This window comes from Micropterus salmoides, unplaced genomic scaffold (assembly GCF_014851395.1).
Source record: "Micropterus salmoides isolate LMB-PRFRI ecotype aquatic unplaced genomic scaffold, ASM1485139v1 Ms_hic_scaffold_14, whole genome shotgun sequence".
In the NCBI taxonomy this organism is placed as follows: domain Eukaryota; kingdom Metazoa; phylum Chordata; class Actinopteri; order Centrarchiformes; family Centrarchidae; genus Micropterus; species Micropterus salmoides.
Window position 1 is genome coordinate 13,490,774 of NW_024040485.1, and position 12,444 is coordinate 13,503,217.

Genomic DNA, 12,444 nt, shown 5'->3' on the forward strand with positions numbered 1-12,444 from the left:
GCTGTCTTACTTTCAAGAGTCGATGAGAAGAAAGAAAAAATGTACTGAGGTACTTTATATGTAATGATCTTCATGGGGACATTTCATTCTCTAAAGTTTACTCAGAAGAGCAGTGCACAGCCACAATCAGAATGTCCTTGCTGTGAGGCGACAGTGCTAACCACCAAGTCACTGTGACAAGCGCTCGTTTATTCTGAAATTGCATGACACTTTACATGCAGAGACAATATTATACTAAAAAAAACATGTTGTTCTTCACTCCCACAACCCCTCCGCCGCTTTCTGTTATTGATCAGTTAAATGACCTACTCTGCTCTGTCCACATCACATTTCTTTACCAACCAGAACTCTAGTCACATGTTCTCTTTTGGTTTTCTTAGTTGCACTGTGAAATGTAGCCTCATGATTCTGTTGGTTGTGTGTGTTAATGACAAGAGAAAGTTTCCTAAAACTTGAATTTGATAGTTCGAAAGCTCCAGCAGCTACCAAAAATGGTCCTTGAGATGAGGGTGCTCTGTCACTAAAGTTTCAATCTCAACCTGCAAGTCAACATTGGTGAGAATAGCTTGCTTTTTAGAAAAATCAATAATTCTGTGAAAACTGTCTGCTGATGAAGATTGTGTGATGTGATTGAAAGCACAAGAACAGCTGCTAAATGGAGCTTGAGGTGAGACTGTTTTGTCAAGTATAACATGGTGTTAGATTTGGCTGTGCAAATTCTTTTCCCACTTGCTGGACTTTGACAGTAGTGACACACTCCCTCCCTGCTCTGTTTTTGTATTTGGATTAGCGCATTTTGTTTCACCACCGCTGTCTTATTGCAAAACACTTTGGTCACTTAGGAACTTGTTTACACTGTTTGGCAGTCTAACATTACAACACATTGTAAGTTGCATTCTTTTTTAATTGTAATTTGTTCAACATCAGCATTGAATCTTTTTCTTACTACACATCCTTTTCAAAGACCCTTGTTTTGGTTTTATAAGGTTAACAATAACAAAATGTGACACCTAATAAACTAAATGTATACGAGATGGCAAAATGTCTGGCTTCCAAATCCGTGAAAATACAAACTACCACTGGTATTTGTGTTAATTCCAGGTCACAGGACAATGTGTCAGAGACCTTTTGATGCTATAGTGATTTCCCAGTTGTGTGTAGAGGTCAGTAAAAGTCATTGGTTACCTCACATTGCTTATCTTTCTGAGACATATGTTTGATAAAAGTGGCCTTGATTACTATAGACATCAAGGTGGAAGAATGAGGTGTGGAATTATGAAGCCTTCCATATGAGCAGTGTGGATGTGTAACACATGTTCAGAGTCTGAGGGACGAAGATTCTTCGACCAGATTTGATCCTTTTTTCTATTTCTGAGGTATACCTTTGGGAGACCTGAGTGGGTGAGCTGTCAAGACAAGAATGAGTTGCTTCGGAGAAGATGAGCTAACCCTGACCCAACTTGAAATAGCTTACTCTGGGGATTTCACCAATTGTTTTGAGACAAAGGAAGAGCATTGATTGTGTTGTTTATGACGTTCAGTGACTTCTCGGGACTACAGAAAATGGGATTGAATGAAGTGAAGAAGTCTTTCCAACTCCAATCCCAAGTTGTTTTTCCAGGCACAGTGGTGAATCACATTTTTTTACCCACTAACTGTGGTTTTGCATGTAAAGCTTTTTGTGAAAAGGTAAAAATGTGGGTGGAAACAGTTTTTTTAACGTACATATGGAAAAGATCAAAGTATAAATAGAAATCTTCACATGTGAAGTCATGCGAGCTACATGAAACCATAAATACAGTAAAAAAATGTTCACCCATGAACCTTCATGTGCCCAAAATATACAGTAGATTTGAATTTATATCCGGGGATACATTATATTGCTTTGTTTTTTTGTTTTTTTAGTTTATATGTCAAGCATACCTATGTGAATGCTGGTTTGTTAATGTGATTTTGAAAAGTGTCAAAAAACAAGCCCATTGTCTGAGATGGACAGTAACATCCAATAAAAATACGGTTAATGATAACATCAATAACACATGCGATGATAATTTGAAGTGGGGTGGGGGAATAAAACATCATCTATCTGTAACATTCTGTAACATTTGATGGATTTCTTGCAGACTCTGTATCTAGGGCACGAATATGTGTCTAACTTCTCGGATGATCGCACATTTCTCACTACCCCGCGAGTGGTCCTATAGACATTGACATTTGATACAACTGATCACTCAACTAGCCCTGCGATGGACTGGCAACCTGTCCAGGGTGTACCCCGCCGTTCCCCGATGTCAGCTGGGATTGGCTCCAGCCCCCCGCGACCCTGTACGCAGGATAAGTGGTTGACGATGGATGGTACGATGGATGATCACTCAACTAATATAAATGCATGAAAAGAAGTATCTACAAGTGGGACTCAGCCTATGATGGCAGCTCGCCAAGATCTTTCTAAGAAAATTACACCATTTTATATACTTAGCAGCCGCAAATGACTCAGTGAATGAACACCTTTTACACCCCTAAAGACGCTAATATTTGCTCCATGTTAATAAGCTCTCATCTATTTTGTTGCCTGGATGAGATTTGCCAAGCACTTTCAGAAGGTGGATATTAATCATTCCAGATGGATATCAAGGATCAGAAGATTTCCAGCAGGGATGAGTAACCAAGGATAGCGGCATGGCGATACAGGCATACTTAACCTTTAAGAAAGAACGCAAAAGCAAAGCTTGTCCGTTTTTAGGAGATTATGTAAATGTTGTACACACGGTCCCCTCTGTTAATCTTCTGCCACTTACAGAATTTTGAGTTTCCCATTGAGACACAGTAGGGTGCAATTACCTGCATGTGCAAATATATGGTCACATGTCTTGTTGGTGGCTGTCTGTTTATGACAGCTTTCATATTGTTAGTTGCCTCGCACCCCAGGAATAACCTATTCATGATGCTGGTTAAGGTTAAGGATGTTATTACAGTAATACTGTCACCTCGGAAAGAGGGATGCATATGGGTTAAAAAAGGAAGGAAAAAAGGGAAACGGAAAAAAGTAAATATATTAATTTTCTGAGTACTGTAGAAACGCCTGTATGTTTCATAACATACAGAGTTCGTGCGCATGTTTGTGAATCAGGTTCTGCTGTCATACTGGCCCTGAATGTTTCTCCTTATGGTTCAATTGTAGCTTTTATCTTTGATTTACTGAACAAAGTAACAACAGATTTACATCAAGTGCACGCTGTTGCTGTGCTGTGAACAAACATAAAATTCAACTTTAATTTCAAATTTTGCCGGCTAAATCCAGAGCCGGTAAAAGAACCCTAAATTTCTCTCGCTCTGTGTTTCTCTGTTTTAAGCACGTTCAATGAGTAAACTGCATCATGTTCACAAAATGTAAACCTTAAAACTAGATTATAACTCAGGGGCCCCTCTACTAGATAGGTCCAAATAATGCAGCAGTTGCCTTAAAATGTATGTATTTTTAAACCTGTGCTCTATTTTCACATATTTTGGGGTCGAAATGACTAGATGGTAAAAAAAAGGTTTTGGAATCAGTAGATGGCTTCTGCCAGCAGTCGCGATTAGGCTGCAGTGGCTGCAACATACTTCTTAGGGCAATTGTGCCCATCAAAATGATGTTCACAAAAATGTATTCTTTTTGCCACTGACAAGCACAGAGTGTTACACAAGGTGTGGAACAACATCATGGAAAGGGTCCCTATGAGTCACTCCTGGTGACACCCTTTGTTTTTAAAAAGAAACAGAAGTCTCACTCAAGGATTATTCTTGCTCTGAAATCTTGCAAGAGGTGAGTTGTTGCAGGAAACATCTGTAGAAATAAGGGAGAGAAGTTTGTTGTGTACATAAAGGAACCATTTTTTGCCTACTTCTTAAGCATTATATAAGTGGTTTATAACACATTATATTACTGGAACATGCTCTTTGAAGCAGATATGTATTTTATCAATGTACAGTATTTGTTCATGAAGACATATTGTATATTATTACAACTTGTACTTCATTATTATTTATTGTCTGTTCATACACTAGCCACCTTTTGGGTACCTACAGGAGGAGTTGTTGACAAATACATTAATAAAGACTTGAATCTGCTTACAACTATATTGTAGTGTGTTATAAACCATCTTTTCAAGATTCCTGTAGTGCTTATGAATGCTAAAGAGGGGGACTTGGTATTTATATTTATATGTCACGTGTAACAGTGTCAGGCCCACATGTGTCTCAATATGCATACTAAAGTATAATTGTACATGTAATGAGTGCAGGCAAGTTAAATTTTGAATTACTGTCCTATGACATTGTCAACAACATGACACTTTGCTGAAACATTGTTCTCTATAATGCATATGTTGTCTCAGTCCGCAACAGCAGTCTGTCACTGTGTGTCAACAGTGAAAGCTTTTACACCAAAGCTATTTTCAGTCTGTCTTTGTTTGCTGCTCAGTGTGTGCTGTATTACAAACAGTAGAGGTTTAATAGATGGGCGATTGCACCCATTTGGCACAGTTAAGTGCCTGTTCACTATAGAGACCACCCATGCAAAAACTGTACCTTCAGCTGTTTGTGTATAATAGCTACTAGAATAATCATCATTGGTTATTTAACATTGTATTGTCGCTATTGCACACAACACAGGTGCAATCAAAACCTGCCCAATTCATTAAGAGCATGTGTTCTCTTTTGAGAAAAGGTAGTTTATATATTATAGTATATATTTACAGGCAGAGTCAGAAGAAAATAAATAGTTTAAACATCAAGACTACATGCTTTACAGAATAAAAATGATTAAACCATTTAAGGCTAGAGAAAGAGGGAACTCATGATAATTTATTTTTAAGCCTATTCTTCTGTTTTGAGCTCTGGAGACCCCTGTAATGTCCTTATGTTTGATTGCACGTTTCTTCATCGGCATATTACATTTTAGCAAACAAAATGAATATACATTTTTTTTTAATGAATGGCCAATTAAGGTTGTTATATTTCCTTATTTTGTGTACTAACAAAGGTTTATTACCATGACTTTTCTCAACACTTTTCCACATATTTGATTGAACAAAGTCAGAAGGGGGAGGGTGGTGATAATACAATTTGAGATATAAATTGGTTGCGCTTGAAATTATTATGATTGTGATTAATAAGCATACAGCTGTAGGCTCTGTGGGACCTCAGACGGGTAAAGGAAGTTAAGATAACAAAACACAAATCAAATACAACAGGTCAGGATCAGAGTGTCAAAAAACCTGTTCGTGTGAAAAAAGCATGTCGATATTTGTTTCTGCCCTGAGACTGTTTAATACTGTATGCCAACCCCTAAGTGTTTCATTTCCAAACACACGTTTAAAAGCTGTTTGAGAAGATGGTGCCTGTGATAAAAACGGACATCTTCTGCATTATGTCTCGGTAATCCAATCCTACTAGACGCAACTTTTGAGAGACTGCAGAGGGAAAAGTGGTTTGGCAAAGGCCCTGCGATCTGTTGAATGTAGAGTTTGTTTGAGGGGTGAGAAAATATGTCATTTCGGAGTCGTGGTTTATTCCAACGTAAGAGAGTGCGCACCAATGAGAGGCTGTTACGCTCCACCCATACCTGCCTTCTTTCCGCCCCCCCCCCCCCCGCCTTTTCCATCCACATACTCACTACTGAACACGACCTGCCGCCTGCCACATCTGGAGACGCTTCCCAACACGAGAAACTTCAACTTTTGCATTTACTCTGCGCAGAAACACAGACTTGTCTATCCGTCAGGGTGAATTTGGCTTTCTCTTGGTAGTAAGTAGAGATTCTTGAAGTCACGTTGACGTCTCTGTCTTTCTCTTAGGGTTTTACATCACCGTTGGTAAAGAGAGCCCGATTAGGAGTTTCATACATTCAGCTGCTGTTTTTCTGCCATGCTAGATGTTATAGTTGAACGCGGTTTCTGGAAATAACGTAAAAGACACATTTTACATGCTGGGTTTTCGTAATGCGTAAAAAAAGGAGCCAGGGAAAGTTAAAGTGCCTCAATGTATTAATTGAGTTGATGAAAATCATGCAAATCAAGTAAACAAATACATGAAAAGTTAATAATCTCACGCTCTGGTCTGTCACGAGACTGTTTTTATTGTTAAATGCTGTGAGTATACCCTGTCTGAGACCTTGCTGCTTTCACTGCACGATATAGGCTACGTAGATGGTGACATGAATCAGAGGGAATCAAACAGGGAAAATCAACAGCGACCAGTGATGGAGTGATAGCCTACATGTCGAGCTTGTTTTGTCCAACACTGATCTAACACTTGGAAGAGAAGACTGGAATAAACCATAAGGCGCACAGCTCCATACTGAAGTGTTTAAGTTAGTCTGAGGGGAAATTTAAAAGACCTAAAAATACAGCGTTGGTTTCTTCCCTACAAAGAATCATTTGAACTTCCCACCGCAGAGCGAGAGCGACATAAATAGTTCTGACATGTGGATGTAATTTCAGACGAGGAAAAAAGACAGATGCAGAGAAATAAAGAGCGGGCTGAGCCTGAGAATATAGTAGATTATAGGAAATTAAATCGAGGGCAGAGCGAGGCGATTACTGAGTTATGATTTCACAAGCCGCCATAGGCATCGAGAGGCCAGATGGAGTAAAAAAATACAACTCGCTCCACTTTGAAGAGAGTTAAGTAGCTTAAATCATTTCATCCGACCATCATCAGCGTCTGTTTGAGCCCCACAAGGACTCTTGGAGGTAGAGTTGCCTCAGGTCAGGGATGGGATCCGCTCAGCTGTTCCACAATCTGGACTTTCTTCTCATCTCACTACTCAGCAGTTTATGTCTGGTAAGTCATTTTTTATGTATACATAATGCAACTATCTATCCTGTGTAATAACCAAAATGTAATTTTGATGGTGCACTTGTGAGCTGTAGAGGTCCAGTGGTGCCTCCGTTTCACAGATCATTGACAGCATGTCAGAGAGCAGGTAGAAGAGCAGCATATGCATTAGGAACTATTAGGGGAAATTAATTGCGCACGTTGATGAAATCTGCAAAATGTACTCTCAGCTTTTGATTTCTACAGAATGTTCTGATTGCATCTCTTGCACATCATGATTAAGAGAGCACATTGTCAAGGTTAAACAAAAGATGCATGATGACCTCCAGAAGAAGGGACAGAAAGAGAATCAGGTTCAAAGTCAAATGCTTCACACTCACATCACCTCTATTTTCTAGTCTCTGTGCTGCAGTATGTCACACTTCGTCTGGAATTGCTATGTTGCCAGTGAACACAGGCTTAATTGCAAATAAACTGTATATAAGCTTAAATAGTTGGAGATGCAGTTGTGTACTGACACACATATTGACAGAGTCATTACTGGACTGAAGTGGTTGTCAGGGCTCCTAAAAAACAAGCTGCTGTGATTAGCGATTACACTCTTGTTCCATTTGCATCTCACCAGAGTTACAATACAACAACACTGTGTTTGTGTAAAGCAGTGCCTGGTAACCTAGTGCCTGTAATAAGCAGGGAATTGTGTTTACTACATATTGTTTCATAGCTTTGCCAAACTCTCACCTGCATGAACTGAAGCAATTCATGCAGTCAAGAATGGAAGTAAATATTTCATTCATTACTCCGGCAGCACCTGAATTTCATCTGTCTGATTCACAGCTGTAATGATTTACTTTTGCCCAACATTGTGATTTATAATTGCGCTCTCAAATATTGCCATAGCTGTATCCAAAAGGCCTGCTGCACACACTCACACACACACACACAAACACTCTGTGCACGCTGAGCAGCGCACCAAGTTGGTTCTGTGTGTTTTGGCTGAGGCTGTTGTGCATTCAACAGGCAGTTCGCCCAGGCTCTGAGGTACAGTGCAGTTTCCCAGTGATGTGGTCCATCACTGTACCGCAGTGGACCACTAGGCTCATTGGTTTAGATGGCAGAGGAAAACAATTATAACATAGCTGTGTATTTATAGCTGATTCAACATTCAGTCGTTAAAAGGCTCTGTCTGTGAATGGTGTTTACCCGTTTTTTAAGTTTGGTGTTTGCTTAGTCTTCCTCGCCACAAAAAGGTAACTTTTCTTTCCAAACTGTGACCAAATGAGACGATTTCTCTGAAAGCCAAAGCTAAGAGTGGAAAGTCTGTGCCTCTGTTTGAAGAAAGCTTTTTAAATTGATACATGCAGTTGTCAAACTACAGGACAACGCCACTTTCCCAGAGGCTCAGCATATAAATGATGATATTCTGGTATTAAATTTACAAATATTCAGCAGTACACAGAACACAATGACCTAGTTGGGTCCAAACGCCATTTTTACCTGTAGGAAATTGGCTGATATAAGAACAGACATGGAATCTCTCCACTGTGTTTTATCCCTCAGCAGGCATGCTGCAGTGACAGCTCACAGACAAAGCACTGCTTCACAGCCTTTGTTCAGTGTGACTGGCTGCCTCGCTTACTCAGTTATTACATTTATTAAGCGGAAGCACTGCTTTCAGGAACCTCAGTGAGGATTTAATTTTTACCTCATGCCTGTGTTTTCCACCGTGATGACTTGCATGTGTCTGCATCCTTACTGGGAGGACTAGAGATGTATCTGTATCTGCCTGCCATAGCCAGTCAGCTCTGGACAAAATATGACTGCAAGGACTGTCATGTTTTGTAGTGCACAAGGCAGTTAGGACTAGCTTGACTAGTTGTGGAAAATATCTGATGTTGACGACTTTATCCCAGAACTTTTTGCAGAGAAACAGTGGCTTGGTTCTTCAGTGTAACAGAAATATCTAGATTTAGTTTTTAAATCAATTTTGTGTTTGACCTGAATAACAATCGATTTCACATACTATATTTGTTGAAGTAATACTAAACTAAAGTGACTGATACAGAACTTTTAAAACGCACATAGATGAAAGATTTATGCCCATTTTCCTCAGCAGAGAGACCCACCCCTTAGATGTTCCTTGACACAATTGATCAATTTGAAACCACAGGATCAGGATTGTAGTCTACAGTTTCATTAAAATGCATGTAACGGGAGAGAAATGTGCCATATGCACACAAAGTACAAAATATAGTTTTTCATAATACATCTCTGCCTCACATGTTGCCTTAATTTATTATTCAAGCCTTTACAGTAAATGATCCTAAAAAGCATATACAGCACCACCTTACGAATAACCTTTCAGAGTAGCTATATCCATCTCTGGCAAATAATCCTCAATGGAACTTCATAATACAGATTAGAGTGTGGGATAATCTCATCTCAGTCTGTCTCTGGTAATTAGGGGCAACAGATTACTTCTCACTAATTCATATGAACTGCTGGTGCATTTGTGAAATAGGCTTTAATATTGAAATTAATTTTTGCATGCCCTTTTAACTGATCTCCAGTATGACTTATGATAATTTATTTTGGCTTTTGTCTGAGTTTGTGTGTGTATGGAGTATGAAATGAAGCATCTCCTTAAATGTATTCCACAAATTTGCTTTTTGATAAGTAATTTAGGCAAAACTGTAGAGACCTCAGTCAGTTTGATTTACCTCTTTTAATTATACTTACTCTGCAGCATCTTGCAGTTATTTACCATAAATTTCCCCTAATAAGAGATGATGCAGTTGACCCTACTGTGTAAGGCTGAGTGATAGTTTATTATATTCAGTTGTATAATTTATCATCTCACTCTATAACCACATTGTGGCAAACTTGACAAACACATTATAAATTGGATACATTTCAGTAATTTTAGTTATATGATTTGGTTCTCACAAAACACTAAAGATCATTTCACTCAATAGAATACACATGATGTAAATGTTCTTTGCTTTTATTTTGACTATTTTAAATATATAAAATTTAAATATAATATTTTTTTAAATTAGTCTCGTGATAATGCTGCGTTAATTAGTGCAATATAATTTTTCTCCACATTGCCCCCCCCCCCCCCCCCAACTGAGGTGCCTCATTGTCTTTCCAATTTAATGTGCAACACGGATTCATTTGCATTTGAACCCCTTCACGAAATTACAGGTGACATAACAAGTAAATCTCTGCTTGCAAAATCTGGCTGTGAAATGCTTAAAGTTAGATTTGGTTTGTATTTTCCTCTTGTGAAATCATGGCACTAGTCTAAAGTAAATCAATCCAAAATCTATTAACCATATACCTTTGATGGTTTCATTAATTGCATTGTGAGATATTACAAAGTGCCACCTACTGCACATGTCACCAGTATTTCATGCCGTTTGGATGCAGCCTTGATCTCAATTCCCTCTCTTATCTGGCCCCATTAAGACACAGAGGGACAACAAAGTCCTGCCAGGACCAATTTACTCATCTCAGTGTACATTTCTGTCAAGTCATCTCCTATTCCTTTTATTAAAGGAAGAAAACACCTTCAGATATATGTACACAGTAGGTAGTATCATCTATGTGTTGTTTACTGCATCCTAAGGGTTATATTATCATCAATGGCTCTGTTTTTTTATTATTATTTTGTGTGTGTGTGTATGTGTGTGTGTTTGTGTGTTTGTGCATGGCCAGACTTTATATTGTGACCTTTACTGCTCCCAGACTGGAGAAGAGAAGCAGTAGGAGGTGTGTCAGCAATGATTAAGTAGCAATGTGCACTTTTGTTGTAAGAATTACCAGGATTTGTTGCTGCCTTCAGACGATTTCAAAAGCTTATGATACCATTTTAATCTTCTATTTTTGTGTTTTTTTCCCCACACAATGAACAGATTTCACCTACAGTAAAGGAGTCTTTTAAAGCAATACATTTGTGATGTGCTTTTATGTTTGACTTAATACCTCTTAACATTCCAATGGCCTGCCCATGGGCCGTCAGGTCTTGGTGGCAGCTTTCGGTATATGCACACAACTGCTATGTTAACTTTATACTCATATGATACACCGTTTGAAAGCTAAAATCCTTGTGATTCGACCAATGTAAACCATTTCAAGATACAATCACCACAGCGGGTACAATCAGCGCCTCTGTCAGACCTACCAGTACAATCAAAATTAATGCGACTCACCTATGAAGCCTCATAGTAACCTAATCCAAATGGATTATATTCTTAAAACAGTGCTCTTGATATGTTGTCAAAGGTCCAGACGATCCAATCCAGTAAAAAAACATTTAGTAAAAAAGACATTATTCCATCAATGAATCCAAAGGGATTGCTGCTGCATCATTTCTTATTCGCAGACGTGGCTCGGATGTCATTATAAATGTAATAACTCCTCTTTGGACGTAACCAACTATGATATCTTGTATTCAGATTAGCCGCTGAACTTTGACCTTTCGAGTGACACCAAATTCGACCCAATAGGAGCTCACATGTCCCTTTTACAGGCTACAATAGCCCACGAGAGCCTGCGCTGTAAGGAAGGGCCAGCCCCTATAATTTCGTGGGTAGGCCGAGCCAATTGCAACCAATTGTGCTGATGGCTGGCACTTCGTGTAGCCAATAAAATTCTGAAAACAGCGATATCCAGCTTTAAGTAGGAATCTACCAGCAAAAAAACACATCTGCGTCAAGCTACGGGCTACTTCGCATGATGACTGTTTTGGAAAAAAATACGCTAAGACATACCCTGTGTAAAATATTAGTTTTTCATAGTAAAGGTATAAAATTTAAATTTAGACTAGGTAAGGCTTTATGCTGTGGCCCTACAGTGTTTTCCAGCTAATAAGTCCCAGCTATAGTTGTCTGCATGCATTTGTTAGCAAGTATTTTCAAGCAGACACGATAATATATTAAGAAAATATATTAATTTTAGTGTATTTAAACTTATATTAATTACTTTCAGTAGCACTTGTGTGTGTACACGTGTATTTACTCCAAATGGTTCAAGAAATACATTCAATTTTCTTTGGATTTGCCTTGAATAGGTGTTTTGCATGTATTTTACAGGAATGGTAAGAGGTTAACCAATCTCCACTGGAGCATTACATAGGCTTTTACAGTTTTGACATTGGTCACTTTTGTAGTAAGTTGCCAGTTGATTTACCAATCAGAGCCACTGCTCACAAAAACAATGAAAATTCCTGCAAGGAAGCCCCCAGTTTTAACCCAGTTTATTGTCCTACTTTATCCAATTAGTTCAACTTCAAGCTGGGGATCCGTGTAGCGGATCGCTAATTATTGCTTAGCTTGAAAAAATGTGAGCTTACGCATGGTGTGAAGTAGAGATGCACCAATTGAATGGCTAGTGACTGGTGACACACCACGTGAATCTTTTACAAGCACAGACCAGGTAAAGCAACACACCTATTGGTGCCACTGTCATTCGGTACCATGTTGGTCTTGATCCTTTTGAGAGGCTACATCTTTAACAACAAACCTCCTCCACAAGTCTCACCTGCTTCAGTCAGAACAGAATCACGGGTGAAAAAGTCCCAAATACGGGTTGTATTTTTTGGGCAACTTTATAAAAGATACT

At 38.8% G+C, this 12,444-nt stretch overlaps 1 protein-coding gene and 1 long non-coding RNA gene across 4 annotated transcripts in view; both read left to right on the forward strand.

Annotated features, from left to right (window-relative positions):
- Positions 1-348: 348 nt before the first annotated feature.
- Positions 349-2,091, forward strand: LOC119901988. Of its 2 annotated transcripts, none has more exons than XR_005444273.1 (2): positions 349-885; positions 1,102-2,091. It is a non-coding gene; the product is annotated as an uncharacterized LOC119901988 (long non-coding RNA). The 2 variants fall into 2 exon arrangements; XR_005444272.1 differs by having other exon boundaries at positions 349-667.
- Positions 2,092-5,665: 3,574 nt separating this feature from the next.
- The window catches only part of pth1r (parathyroid hormone 1 receptor), a 47,924-nt gene continuing 41,145 nt past the window's right edge, over positions 5,666-12,444 (forward strand). For both annotated transcript variants that reach the window (XM_038717786.1, XM_038717787.1), the window contains exon 1: positions 5,666-6,825. In XM_038717786.1, coding sequence (XP_038573714.1) covers positions 6,757-6,825 — 69 coding nt within the window. In that variant the 5' untranslated portion in view covers positions 5,666-6,756. The remainder of the gene's footprint in view (positions 6,826-12,444) is intronic.